We start from the raw sequence: 15,533 nt of genomic DNA on the forward strand, positions 1-15,533 counted from the left end.
CCAGTTTGTACTCCGTACATTAAATCATCCCACATTTTAAAAAAATATCACAGTAAATCACAATTTAAAAAAATACTATTATTAATCCAATATTAAAAATAAAAAAATGTCAAATAGATTCCTAAAATAGATCGGATCAGATATTTTTGTTATTAAAAAAATTTTATTATATTAAAATTGCTAAATTTTATAAAAATAAAAATATATATTTATTTATTATACTTTTAGAAATTTATTTTTTAAATAAAAATAATATATTTAACTAAAATAAAAATTTATATATTTTATTTTATAAAATTTAAAAATTTTAATATAATAATTTTTTAAAAATAATATTAGATACAAAATTTTTAGAGAGGTGAAAATATATATACTCTTAAATAAAATAATAACTTTAACATATATGCCCTTTTTCTGCCGCTTGCACCTCCTTTGTTCTTTTATGTTTATCTATATTTAATTATTTATATCCACATGTATTTATAGTTTTATACTATGCTAGTAGTAGTATTATTGGAATAGCAACAAATTTGTCTGATTCATTGTTTTTATATTTTGATATTTTGGTTATCTTATCTTATTGAATGTTTACTTCCCCTAATTTAATGCCAACTTCAAACTAATTTGACGTGTTACCTTTACTTAATATTGTGGTCATAAGATCATGTACTTTTTTAAGTGAATATATATATATATATATATATATATATATATATATATATATATATATATATATATATATATATATTATAAAAAAAATGCTATGTTATACTATTAGTTATTTAAATATAGGAAGTGTCAACAAATAAAATTGATTTATTGTTTACTCGCAAATGAATATAAAATTGAGATCTCATTGAATGGTATACCTGTTCTGCATTTTTATCGACCAACTTTAATTAAATTAGTCCAAATTTAATACAAATTATTTATGTAATGTGCATATAAGTTATACATTTCTTTTGTTTTTGTATTTTTTTCTTTGTGTATTTTTTTCTTTTTATCGTTCTTCTATTGATATTATAGATTTTTTTTCCTTTGATATTCTTACAGTATTTTTTATTTTTTGTTTAATTTTTTTATTTTTTAAAATAATAAACCAAAAAATTTATGAGAAGATAAATAAAAAAATAAAAAAAAAATAAAAAATATGATGAAAAAGAAGAAAAAAAGATAAAAAAAATTTAAATTATACAAAATGTATTAAAAAATAGTGCTACAATTTTTTAATTATGACACAAATTTTTTTAATTTTGATATAAAAAATTTTTAATTAATTAAAAATTATGGTATCAAATTTTTTTAGTTCTGACACATAAAATTTTTTAACCAATTAGAAATTATTAGAAAAATTCTTAATTTTTGTTCCTTTGAAGACTTCTTATGTTATTCACCAAAAATTTATGTATCATTATCAACTAAGTGGTGTGTTTTTTTTAGCTTTAATTATTCTATTGGTCTCTATAGTTTCGTAAAATTTTTAATTAGATTCTGATAATTTTTTTCCTTTTAATTAAGTCTCTACACCAAATTTTTTTCCTTTTTTTTATTATTGAACTCATATATAAGAGGTGTAACCAATAGCATCGAAAATTTTTAATCCAAAAATTCATGTGTCATTGCTTACTAAATAATGTGTTTTATTATCATTGAATTGATTGAGTGGTTTTGAACTCAAATATAAGAAGTCTAGCTATTAATGTGTCATTTACAATAAATTGATATATTTTTTGAATACATAACACATTTGAATATATTTTGTTCGTTAGTTGAGTTAAGATTTTAGACTTGTGATTTTTTAAAATTTCATTGTGTCATTTCTAAAAAAAATTATGTATTGTTTATAACTATATTATGTATTTTTATTATCGTTGAACAATGTAGTACTGAACTAATATAAGAGGTTTAGTCATTTCTATGTCATTTACAATAAATTGATATATTTTTTGAATCTAAAACACATTTGATTGTATTTTAATGGTTGATTGAGTCAAGATTTATAGACTTGTGGTCTTTCAAAATTTTTTGTATCATTCATCAAAATTTGATGTATTATTTATAATAAAATTATGTACTGTTGTTATTTTTAAACTGATTGTATGTGTAAATTCTGCGTAATTAATAAATAATTAGTTAATAAATCTATTATTAATCAAAGAAATTAGGAAATTAAATTTTATTAATTCAAAAAAATAAAAATAATTAAAAATATAAATTTTAACATAATTTTAAAGATTTTGGTTTAAAAATAAGCTAAGGGATTAGATCGAACCAAATTGGACCAAAACCCAACGTATAAAAGAGAGAACTCAGCTTCTCTTTCCCAAATTCAAAGGAAATCACGCTTAGAATTGAGGAAGGGGAAGCAAGAAGGAGCAGTAACCCTTGTTCTAAATTCAAACTCCCGTATCTTTCAATTTTGAACTCCGATTGCCGTAGTGTTTGCGGCCACGCGACCATCGCGTTGAGCTCTTCAAAACCATCTAAATGAAATAGTAAGAAATTAGTTATTTCTCACCCAGTTACTTCTCCCTTCAAATTTTGAAATTTTAGTTAATGGGTATTGAGGATTTTGATGTTTCAATGTTCTAAAGTTGAATTAGTTTGAAGAAATTGTTTGGTTGTGTCAAATTAAATCATGGATAAGGTAAGAATCCTCTAACCCTCTGTGAATTATTGATTAGTAAGCCCTTGTATTGATTTTTGTGATATTATGTGAATTAGAGTAAGTATCGTGTTAATTTGAAGTCCAATTGGTGGTTGAGCTTATTAAATTGAACCTTGGAGGCTGGGGATCCAATTTGGTGTGGTCGCGGAAAAGTGAAAACTTGTGGAACAGTGGAATTTGAGACATTCCGAGCATTAGGGAGGAATCGGCCAAGATTTTCTTGTAGATAATGTGTAACGTTACGTGAAAACTTAGACTAGTTAACCGTAAGATAAGTTGAACTATGGGAACTTGTTAAAGTTTTGTAACTTTAGTGAAAATGTTGAAGTTGATTATGAGAATGTGTTGAACAATAATGATTGTGATGTTTGATGATAACAATGAGTTATGATGATGATAGTTTAATGAATAATGAGTTATGTTATCTTGATTTTGGATTGTTTGGGATAAAAGTGAATATAATTGAGTACTTAGTATATTGTGAAAGAGATAGAATGGATATAGAATTGTGTTGGACTCAATTGGTGTTGTTTTGGAATATCAAACATTGGTTTTGAATGGAGGTTTTGGTAAGAATAGAAGTTTGGTATTTTTGGTAAAAATTTTAATTTTTGACCAATTTTGGCGAGATATAACTTAACTTTTGGACCCTCAAATTTCGTCAAACTTATTTCAAATGAAAATTTGGTCCGTGAAGTTTATGCCATTCGAAAAACGGATCCAAAATAATTTTTAACAAAAAGTTATGTGCGTTTGAAATTTGGTTTGGTGTGCAAAATTGATTTCTGCAGACTTAACAGCTTTTTGCAACTTTTGTTGGGCATGCGTACACAAAATGGGAAGATTTACAGACTCGCGTACGCAGGCAGTACCACGCGACGCAGAAAGGCTTCCCTGTCCAAGGGGCTCGCATACGGGAAACATGGCATGCGTACGCGGAACCCATATTTTGGCTAAAAATGATATTTTTTAAGGTTTAACCAATCCTATAATTTTTTAAATCTGTATAACTACCTTCTAAGGTTCGATACTTAGTTTTTAACTATAGGAAGATGGGTGAACCTAAAGGAGGAGTTAACTTGGTAATGAAGAGAGGCTATGAAGTGAAGATTTATGTTTGAAAAGTGCGAAAATATTGAATATGAAATAAATGAAGGTTGTATTGATAATGACTAATTGATCTTGAATGAATTATATGGCTTATTGTACTTCTATTATCTGAGATACGAGTTTTCATGGGTAGACGCAATGGTTTGCCACCAGATGCTCCAGATTGAGACTCGATACTCTGTTGACCCTATGTTGCAAGATGTGGCCAAACACTTTAACTCCTCGAAAATTCTCCCAATGAGATGATAAATGAATGATTGTAATTATATGCATAGACTCTTGGGATGCACACATGGAAGGACCTTCCAAGGTTGTCTACCGGACATGTCGAATTTGGCTATGTAACTGACAGATGAGACTCATCAACTATAAAGTATGCATACATCCTATGCATTTGTATATTTTTTTTAATGTGCATTACTTGGGTTTACCTAAATGATTATCCATGCTTATTTGTTATTCGTTCTATGTGCTATAATTGCATTATTTGTGTTTTCTTTGCTTATTTTGTATGTCTTTGCAACCGAGATACCCCTCATTTGGCGAAGGCGTGACGAGGGTAGCTCCACCGGTGTTTCGGAGGATTGGAGAAAGTAAAAAGTGAAGGATTGAGTTAAAGTTAGATTTAGAACTTGAAAGCCTTAGTAATTTACCCTATTTCTGGTTTAGTATATTCCTTTAAGTTTAATTATGAGTGTCGAAGTTCTAGAAATGCCTTTGACTTTTTCGAGAGCTTATATATTACCTACGTTGGCACCATTACCATGCTGAGAACCCCAGTTCTCATTTTATATATATATATATATATTGTTGCTTTTCAGATGCAAGTCGAGAAATATCTCGCTGAGTGTCTAGAGTTTCCGTGTAAGTAAAGTTGGTCCTTGAGATGCTGTATTTTGTATTTATATTATGTATATATATATATATATATAGATTTCTCCTCTGTATATATTTTATGTTTGTCCCTCTTGGAGGTTGACTTGGAGAAGTAGGTTGTCAGTCTTATGTTTTGAGATACTTTTGAGTTGTATATATATGTATTTATAATCCGGCCAGCTTTGGCTTTACAGGCCAAGTCTAGAGCTTGATATTCTGTATATTTTGACATTTTACTCTTTATGTTCATATGCTTTACCCGTTCTTCTTATCTGGTTATCCGTATACGTGAGTGATGTGCTTTTTTTTTGCAGTTTTTTTGCTTAAACTTTTCTTCAAGATTCTTAGTTACGCGTTACTTCAGTTATATTTATGTATATATTTTATTTCAAAGATCGTAATACCTTACCATCTTTGTTTTACGACTTAAGTATAAAGATTTGTGTGGCAGTGTGTTACATCATGATATTGAACTAAGAAGAAGATGATAATCAAAGGGGAGAAAGAAGAAAAAATCAATTAAAAATAAAAAAATAAGAGAAAAAGAAAGAGAATAATGAAAAAGAGGAAATGACGGTGATAATGATGCAAAAAGAGAAGACGAAAGAAGAGAAAAAAAAGAGAGAGAGAAGGAAAGAGAAAAAGAAGTAGATAAAAAAAAAAGATGTAAACGAAGAAGCGTATGAAAAAAATGCGTACATATAATAAATTTAGTTTAAGTTAATTGTAAAACACTTAGCTGTCTAATATTTACGGTGATTAATTAGTACAATATATCAAATATTATATGAAGATATATCATATTTTACGGAGTAAAAACTCACTTTAATTCTTAAAATTTGATCGCGACCATTCTTAAAATAATAATTTAATATCTAAAAAATCATTTTTTAATTCCATTTAGCAATTTGTTTTTATCATAAACAAAGTAAATTGAGTCACTTGTAAATCAAATTACTATTTGATTATGACCATAATTTAGGTGGGTAATTATTGCTATTACTTTTTTCTAAAAATATTGTTGATTTATTTTATTTTTAAATTTAATGTTTATATTAGTAAAATAAAATATTAAAAATATCTTCAATAAACATAAAAATTACATACTTCTAAAAATACTGTCAAATTATAAAAACTAAAAGTATAACCACATGGAAATTTTTTACTTTACAAAATATAAATGACTTAAAAATATTCAAACAAAGAAAAAATTCGAAAAATATGTTAAACCCACCTATTAATCAACTCATCTCATTTGCATTATCAAAAAACTATCATTATAAACTTTCTACTAACTAAAATAGAACAAGTTAATAATTAGATTGCTCTATCAAACCTTTTTGTTATGTGACTTTTAATTTGATGTCATTCAGGATTGATGATTTATAACTACTATCAAATTATAAAAAATAAAAATATTGTGTATATGCAAAAAAATTAATTATTATATATTTATTCACATTATTGTGTATTTTATATTGTTGTATTTTATATAAACATAGTTAATTAAGACTTATTTTATTATATATAAATAATATAAAAAATACATATCATTCACGAAAAAGAATATTTAATAATCAATAATGTTGTAATTTATATTATATTTTAATTTAATAATAATAATTTTTTTTATTTTTACTAATTTAAAATTTAAAATTAACTAATAAATTTAAAATTTAATCTATCAAAATTTAAAATTTTATTTAAAATTTTTTTATTAACTAATAAATTATTCTATACATAAAATTAAATTCAAACACTTATTTAAACATAGTAAATTTTTCACTGTTTCCTACTTATCAGATCCTACTTTGGTCAGCTTAAACTTAGGATTTGGGTTGGGGAGAAGAGTCAAAGAGGACCCCACCAATGGATGACATGTCACTGGCTCTGTTAATGCTTAAAAGATCTGACACGTGTCATAATATGATAAGCAGTTAATGAGGGTATTGGCATGCTGACCCTTCCATGAGGCAGTGTTTGAGAGAAGGGGGGCCCCCACTCTGCATCAAATAACTGAATTCTGCTGCTCACTTCTTGGGGTTACAATATCAAGAAACTGGATAAATTAAAAAAAAAGCTGCTATATATTTGCTAATTTTTTTTCTTATAGAAAAAAATGATGTGATATATTCCAACATAAAAAATATTAAAAAATTATTAAAAATTATTATTTTTATTTATTTATTAATTATTAATATTTAAAAATATGAGATAAAATATATAATTAAATTATTAGACTAAAAATTGAGTAAAAAATTAAATAATAACAAAAAAATAATAAATTTTAATAGTTTTATAATATTTTTTATCTTAATATTATAATTTTTACTATTTTTTAAATATGTAAAAGAAATTAAAATTAAAGGTTCGATTTATTTTTTATTTTTTTTAAAACAGAAATAAAAACATCTAATTTCTATACCTTTTAAAAATTAGAAGACTTAATTTCTGCACTCCAACTTAAATAATTTTACATTAAAAATTAATAATCTATAATTTAAAAAAAATACTACTATTAACTCAATATCAAGAATAAAAAGTGCTGATATATTAAGTTAAAAAATTCACAAGCTGATTTTAATATTATACAAGAATGTTGAAATGCTTATATGTGAAGATAAGTTGCAGGAAATTGCATGTTACAGATTTTTTTTTTTATATTTTCTGCTGATTTTAGGAGTGTAACGTACTCTAAAATTATTTCTGTTTAGTTGTTTTTCTTTTTGGGTTTGAGTCTCCTTGAGTGTTAAAAAAAATAAGTAAAATAAGTAAATAACATATTATAATTACATCTCATACCTAATCAATGTTCATCTTCATTGAGAAGATAAATCAGAAAAAAAAAATTGTAGGGACAAGAAATTACACTTGCAAATAAAGCCTAAGTGCAACTCTGGATTTTTAGGCACATTCAAAATATATCTACTAATTTCTTTCACAACAATTTTTATAAAGAGATCCTAGAAAATGTTTATTATATTATATAATCCAAAAACAAGTAAACACTAATAACATTTTTCTGTACAAAGCTTTTTAGTTTCTCCTTTCTCTTTCTAAGGGTATGTTTCGGTAAGTCAAAAAATTATATTTATTTCAATAATCACTTATTTATATAAAACTTTTTTATATAATCACTTATTTATATAAAACTTTTTTATATAATCACTTATTTAAAAATAAATTTATATTTAGATAATTTAGCTGAAAAGTAATTTTAATTTAATATGTGGTTTTTAGATTGTTAAAAACAGTATTTTTTTTTTTAGATTTTTGCTTGAAAACAACTTTGTTTAGTAAATCTAACCTCTTAAATTATACATCTAAAATCACCAAAAAACAATAACTTTCTTAAAATAGTTTTTTTTTTTAATTATCCAAACCTGGACTAAGTATTTGTAAGGTATTTGGTAGATAAAAATGTAATTATTGATTCTTGGTTCCTTTCTGGTTGCTTTTAACTTATATTATTAACATCTTTTAAAAGATTAAGCTGTATTGTTTCTTTATTTAACTTTTGACTTTTTCCCCAAGGTGCTTGACTTTCACTGATTTGAGTGATTTCATTTTAATTTGCTGGCATTAGTTTAAGCCATTAACTAGTATAGTTCAGTTGAGAAGGCTGTGACATGTAAATCGAATCCAATTCTGTTTTTTCGTTTTCTTTTTTTCTTAATCTTTTTATACGATCGAATCCAATTATTTTTTATGGTACATAACAGTGACATCACCAATTCACCATTCATTTGTGGAATTTTTGTTTTTGATATTGAAGTGATAATATTGTTTTTTCGAAATGTAGATTGTTGAGATGTTATTTTTAAATGTGTAACTATTTAATTAAAGAAATAGAAATCGGATAGTCTAATTTGTGTTAAAAAAATTAAAAAATTTGAGGTATAAATCAGACCTTCCAAATTATGTACTTTTCAAAATTTAAAAAAAAATACTTAAAATTACAATGTTATATTAAAATATGTATATATATGTACTTCTATGTAATTTTCACATAATATTATTCGGGTTAATAGCCAAATTCATTCCTAAACGATCACTCAAATTTTAAATTAATCTTCAAATGATTTTTTTAGACATATTAATTCTTGAAAGATAAAACTTAAGTCAAATTGATCTTTCCGTTAGTTAGATAATGATGTGTCAAGTTAAGTGCCACATGGTATGATGAAGTGTCAGGTCAGTGACATTTAGCACGCCATGTGTCATTTGATATGTAAAAAAGTTATTTATAATTAAAATAGTCCCTGAAAGTTCAAACGTAATTCATTTTCATCTCTAAAATTTTAAAATTAATCAAATTAGTCCTTATATAATTTTTTTATATTTTTTCATAATATTAAATTTGAAATATTTTTTGATAGTACTAATTTTAATATTATTTTTTAAACCTTAATAAACAAACTTTTTTTACATAAAAAATAATAAAAATAATTAAATTATTATAAAGTTATTTTGTCATTTATATTTTAAAATTTTATATTTTAAAATTATAATTTTTTATAGTGAAATTTTTTTATTTAAACGAGTTTATCAAATTATTGTTGATTATATATTTAAAATTTAATATTTTAAATCTCATTAAATAATATAGTAGTTATTTTAAAATTTAAATCTTTTAAATTTTTTAAAATTATAATTTTTATTATTGTTTAATTTATATGGTAGAACTCAATAATTAAAAAATTGATTTGTGGGATCACTTGTTGAAAATTTATTTAAAAACTAATTTAAAAAATAAATGATCTTTCAAGAACGAATTTGACTATTAATCCACTATTATTCCATATAATTTTGTTTTGATTCGGTAACAAAGTGAACAAACTTTTCTTAAGAGCCCAAATCATCATAAGTAGAAGTGCTCTCCTCTTATGGATTTTGGAAGCTCTAAACAACATATCATATAATTTAGAACTTGTATATATCCTCTAGTCTTTGTCCATATGTCTTTGATGCTAGTGTTTGTCTTCCTCCAATCCTTCTACTAATATGTTTTTCAACACCAACATAAATGTTTTTGTTAATTTTTCTTCAATTTAACATAAATGTTTCTCTCCGTTTGTAGATAAAATTTACTCTTACAAATAAACTAAACTATGTAATTACACTATATATATGGTATTATGATTCATAAAAAGTACAAGGAAATATAAAAGCATCTAATGAAAGTGATTAGTACATAAGAAAATTCGTTTAGCACATGTACTTGTAGCCTACCATCACATACCGAATAAATTAATTTTGATATAGAAGGCCAAATTGATGACCCCAATTACTTAATAAAGTGAATGCCATTTGTGGCAATAGCATTGTTAGAAGTTAGTGTTTCACTTAATGTGGGTAGTTATCAACAAATAGACCATGATAAAGCTTAATAAAGCACCTAATCAATACCATAACATTAAGCTTTTCCATGAATAGACACAAAGTTTACAATGACTTCCTAATTAACAAAATATTCAATATTTGAATATGGAGAGAAGAAAGAAAAATTGAAAGGCAGTGGTTTTGTCCAATAAGAAGCAAAGAAATTGTCATTCTGGATTCTCATTTTGAGAGTTGGAACTTGGAGAGAGCTCCAATGTAACAGGGCAGTGATCACTTCCATAAAAGCCTGCATAGATAAAAAAGTAATGTCAGGTATAGATGGAAAGAAGTAAAAGTAAAACTTGTAAGGTGCAGTAACACTCAATTTTCAATTAGGCCTTTATAGTTCATAAATTTGTAATCATATCCTTATACTAAATAAAATTTTATAATCTAGCCCCTGAAACAAAAGTTAAGTATAATTACATATCCTTAACCATACAAATCATACTTCCCTTCATGAATGAAGAGGAGTGTTTAGACAAATATGCAGCCAAAAAGGAGTGTCAATTCCATGAATGAAAAGCTTACCTTGTAACTCTATTCCATGTCCATGCATTTCGCATGCAACGATCCTGTCTTTGAGTTTTTCTGAAACTAGGAAATAGTCTATTCGCATCCGTTTTCCACGATACCTTCAAAGAAAAACAATCGTAAGGACTAACAGGCCAAAGCTAAAGTGTGCTTCACGTTACTCAAGTGCATTGGCTCAACATCACATTTAACCAGCAATAATGCTGAGAATCAACGGCAATGATATATAGCTCAAGATAGATTCAATTTCTTACTTTCCTATTGGGTTTCCGGACCATGAGAAACCTCGTTCCATGTCCTTGTCCTTGTGCAGAAATCTGTAGGCATCTACCAGCTGTCCCCTGAAGGCATGAAACTCTTAGTTATTGAATTGATATAGTGGTTAACGGACTGTAGGAGACCAAAACACGGGTTACAAAAAAAAAAAAAGCAATCCTGAGTCTGAAATCTACTATCTTAAATTAGCAATTCTATTATGAAAATTTCTTACAACTGCACAATAACCATATTACTAATTAGATCCTAACAATCTAGCTTATGATTGATTCAGGTATGAAATATAACAAATCTTGAGAGTATCCAATGAGCAAATGATAAGTTGATAAGTTCAAGGGGAGGTATGGGATTTTCCGTGCTGATATAGCAAACAAGAACACAACGACGAAAAAGAACAGTGAAGTCACTCACTCTTTTAAGATGTTACCAAATCGTCTTCTTTCAGATAAAGTAAAGCCAGGCTGCCCCCAATCCTGCATAAAAGATAAAAGCCAAATCATCAGGATTTTAATTAAGATATAAATTATGGAGAACTATACTGCACTATTTGGGGGCGCTTTAAGGAAAACGAACTTTAAGCTTCAAGGAAACTTATGCTTAACACTGTACCAGAGCTTATATGAACGGGTCCTTAACAAGTTCAATATCTTTTACACCCACTATTCATAATTAAGTTAAACTTTAGGAAAATGTGGCAAAAGTTTATACATTATTTACCAATTAAGCCTATACCATATGAATTGTGTGAGAGGGCAACCTAACTTAGAATATAAATCATCCCAAATCCAGACTAAGATATCAAGATTTTAGGAGATAAATCTTCAAAGTCGAAAGAGATTAGTCAATAAAGGGAACTTCAGAGTAAAGTGATTAGACCTCTTTATTTGGAGGAACATAGCCGTTTTGTTTCGCTGCACTGAAAAACTCTGGATGACTCACATCAATCTCTTCATGGCTGCCAACAATGAATTTATGAGAGGTTTACATATAATCTCTTCGTTTGAAAGTATGAAAGTATAGATGAATTATTAAAAATATGGATGATATATCAAACTCTTTGAAAAACGACATGCAACACTCAAAATAATTCTCTGGTGTAAGATAGTAACATAGAAATGGCCAAATTATTCATCGATAAGAGTTACTAGAATTCAGGATATGCAAGATGAATATAGGGAGGAAGATGTTTGAGGTTAGGTAAAACTATATTTAAGTGTTTTTTTTTTTTTTGGTGTGAAAACAATATTTAAAAAGTTAATCACAGGAAAAGTGTAACCTAAATGAATTAAGTTCATATAATGCATATAGATGCACCAAATGAAAAGAAAATATCAATATTAGTTATCCTCTCAAACTATTTGAATTTCAGTTTTCTTCATGGCATGGATTCTAACAGAGCTGAACTTGTTTCATAGCTACAACGACAAGAATGAAAAGTATGCCACCAAACAAAGAGATTGGAATTTATTAATCTCATACTGCCAGAGACAAAAGGAAAATGGAGATTAGCTACCTCACATTTAGATCCCCACACCATATCAAAGGCTTGTCTGAATTTTGTGTAACAAATTCTAGAATCCTTTTGTCCCATTTTCTTCTCCTTTGAAATGAGTTTGGTTCCTCTTTCCACCCATTATTTGGAACATATGTATTCAACAACCGAAGGGTTTCGAATTCAACCAAGATTACTCTGCCATCTGGTTCATGCTTTGAAGCTGGCAGCAAAAAAAGTTTTCCATAAGCATTAAAGAAAACTTATTGAATATTATGCAATGAAAATATGTTCCAGTAAAACTCACTATCCCAATTGTCGTTTAGAACATCTAAAATTCATTAAAACACTAAAGTGGAAGTTTGAATGATATATGACAAGTTCCTAACAATTAAAGGCATTTCAAAATGACATGATAATTATATTTTGAAACTGAGGAAGGAAATTTTTTTAAACAGTAATTCTTGAAATCTTCAAACCCCCTCCCGCATTCGTACTCGTACCCACTTCACCCTTAGTAGAATTCTAGATTCTCAATTCATTTCTTTCTTTCTGTTTCGTTCAGAAAAGAAAGTAGTAATAATAATATTATGGTAAAGTAATTCTTTGAAAATTGATCATAAGGATGAGCAATTCAACGCAGGATAGAAAATTAACGTCATTATACCTATTTTATCAAGATTGAAAAAGACATTTTTTGGTTTGAAGCATTTTTTCACAAATAGTGCTGTCCCTGCATACTTTGAATCTGCCAGAGACCACCAAACACGATAGTTCCCAAAAGGTGGAGCTGAAAGTGCACGCATCAATGCCTGCATCATTTTTTATCAAAGTCAGATAACAAATGAAAATCTTATAGTCCCATTCAGATAATGAAAAAGTTCCACTAGACAAAAATTGTCAAACCCTGTTTGAATCATCATTTTTATTATCAAATCCTCAGACTTGTGGCTCTACTAAGAATAACTCGAGTAAGCCAGCAGGTCAAAGATATATAGTGCTAAGGATTGGCTCATAACTCGTAAGTTATACATGAAATCTAATGCATACTGAGACTCAAAATAACATGACAGAAAAGTACCGCCTTCTCTTCCCTGGACGCGGTTGTATCATCCTTAAGTTCTCCCTGATTTTTGGGTGTGCCCTTAGATCCAGCGGCAGGCATCCGCACTTCCTATCGAAAATCTGATGTTAGAATACTCAATATTCTTAATTTCTTACCATCAAGTTTACTATAAAATCATAAGAATGTTCCCCAAGTCCCAACAAAACAGAACAAGTCATGGAGACAATTTACAACTAAAGCAGAATCACTTTCATGCTTATGTGAAACCCCTTCAATTATTTGCCTTCCACAGAAACAAGTTATTTATAAGACAAGGGTTCATATGCTTAAGTTAGGAGGAAAAAACATTGATAATATAGCATTTCTCAGAAACTACACTTTCTATCTTCAAAGAAAAAGACTAATAATAAATAAAAATTGTATCTTTCAATTTTTAAGGATTTAGCTATACACCCTAATTTCTTTTATATGTAGCTTTCAATTGAAAAAATAAAAACTGCATTTTTCTTAAAAACAATAAAACAAACACGTCATAGGCATTCTCATGAAGAGCTGAAAAACCAACACAATAACCTAATCCATGATCCTCTCCACACAGATTCAACAAGAAAAACAATGAAAACAAAAGTTAAAAGAGTATTTGGGACCTGAATTGCAATTACGTCAGGATCAAAGGAAGTGACGAATTTGCATAGCTCAGGGAAGTTGTTCTTGACGCGGAGGTAGAAGCTGTTGGCGTTCCAAGTAACGAACTTCAATGGCTCCTTTTTCTTCTGAGTGTCAGTGTCAGTGGCATTATCGTAATTTCCTTCCTCTTTGGGCTTCTTGCATGAACCATCGGAGTCTTTGTTGATAACCTGGAAGAAACGTTTCATCTTCTTCACTTCGTTCTTTCTTCTACTCTTCTTCGTTCATCGATTTGAAATCAAACACTCTTTTTCAGTTCACAGTGTTTTGTTCTCAGTTCTGAGTGTAACAAGGTAAACTACTAACAAATGGTGCTGATTTTTAGGTTCATTATTTTATTTATGTTTAAAAACTTTTTCCCACTCTTTTCCTTTTATTATTATTAGGACACTCTACTATACAGATTAAAATGATATAAGAAGAGAATATAAATTTCTTTTATAGTTATTTTTTATTATTTTATTATTATTCAAAATGTGATCCTACCTTTATTAATTTCTCTTTCATCCTAATAAAAGAAACATTTGTAAACATACATCTGTACCTTATAATTCACCTTATTATTATTATTATAGAATTTAATTTTCACACATGTATCTAGATAACATCAGATGAGTAAAAATAATTATTTTTTACATTAATTACGTGAATAATCATTCAAAAAAATAAATATAATTAAATAATTGTATAAAAATATTTATATTATTGGTACATCAAAATTAAATTTAAATTATTATTATTATTATTTGAAATTTAAAATTTTCTTGGTATGAATTCGAAGGTATGTTTGGAAAAACTTATATAATTAATTATATCAAAATTAATTTATATTTAGATTCTAACTAAAATATAATCATTTTAAAAAAATCCTTATATTTGAATTTCTAAAAAGTAGAAAGAAAAAAATGTATTTTCTGAGTATGTGAAGAATTTTTTGTTTATATGTTTAGAACATATTTAATTCGTATTTTATGAGTATGCACAATTAAAATGAATAATTATAATATATATTTGAGAAAATGACAAATCAATTCTTAACTTTTCAGTTCGCAAACATTTAAATTTTTATGTAAATATAAAAAAATTATGTCATTTGAGTTATAATTCATTCACCAATAACTTATTTCTCTTTTGCTCAGTATATTTTTAACCATGTATTAAATGTATTTCATCATCACTATCCAATAGTAGCTTCTTATTGGCCCTTGTAATTTTACTTTTTACACACTTTGTAGGTTGTTTCCTTTCTTTGTTCCACCATTTCACCGTTAGTGAATAACGGAGAAGACCGAATTGTCCAAGGAAAACAAATCTTGTGGACTATTTTGCATATTTTAAAAACCTTAGAGATTAATTTGGATAAAAAAAATACATGTTAAGATTATAACAAAAAAATTTATTAAAAATATAAAAAATTATATTTTTAATGCATTTATTTTATA

The 15,533-nt window shown here is 26.9% G+C and overlaps 1 protein-coding gene across 1 annotated transcript; it reads right to left on the reverse strand.

Annotated features, from left to right (window-relative positions):
- Nucleotides 1–9,908: 9,908 nt before the first annotated feature.
- Nucleotides 9,909–14,414, reverse strand: LOC112790398 (DNA-(apurinic or apyrimidinic site) endonuclease). Its single transcript, XM_025832783.3, has 9 exons — nucleotides 14,052–14,414; nucleotides 13,420–13,512; nucleotides 13,006–13,150; nucleotides 12,360–12,561; nucleotides 11,723–11,801; nucleotides 11,258–11,319; nucleotides 10,825–10,911; nucleotides 10,568–10,671; nucleotides 9,909–10,283 (listed from the first exon to the last, which is right to left on the reverse strand). The coding sequence occupies exons 1-9, from the start codon at nucleotides 14,277–14,279 to the stop codon at nucleotides 10,204–10,206; spliced, it is 1,080 nt and encodes a 359-aa protein (XP_025688568.1). The 5' UTR covers nucleotides 14,280–14,414; the 3' UTR covers nucleotides 9,909–10,203.
- Nucleotides 14,415–15,533: the final 1,119 nt, after the last annotated feature.

This window comes from Arachis hypogaea, chromosome 3, assembly GCF_003086295.3.
Source record: "Arachis hypogaea cultivar Tifrunner chromosome 3, arahy.Tifrunner.gnm2.J5K5, whole genome shotgun sequence".
Taxonomy (NCBI): Eukaryota; Viridiplantae; Streptophyta; class Magnoliopsida; order Fabales; family Fabaceae; genus Arachis; species Arachis hypogaea.

Coding starts and splice junctions, on each gene's coding strand:
- LOC112790398 (XM_025832783.3), bottom strand. CDS start 14,279: ATGAAACGTTTCTTCCAGGTTATCAACAAAGACTCCGATGGTTCATGC. Junction 13,513..14,051: donor CTGACGTAATTGCAATTCAG/GTCCCAAATACT, acceptor GATTTTCGATAG/GAAGTGCGGATGCCTGCCGC. Junction 10,912..11,257: donor TTTGGTAACATCTTAAAAGA/GTGAGTGACTTC, acceptor TCATGCCTTCAG/GGGACAGCTGGTAGATGCCT.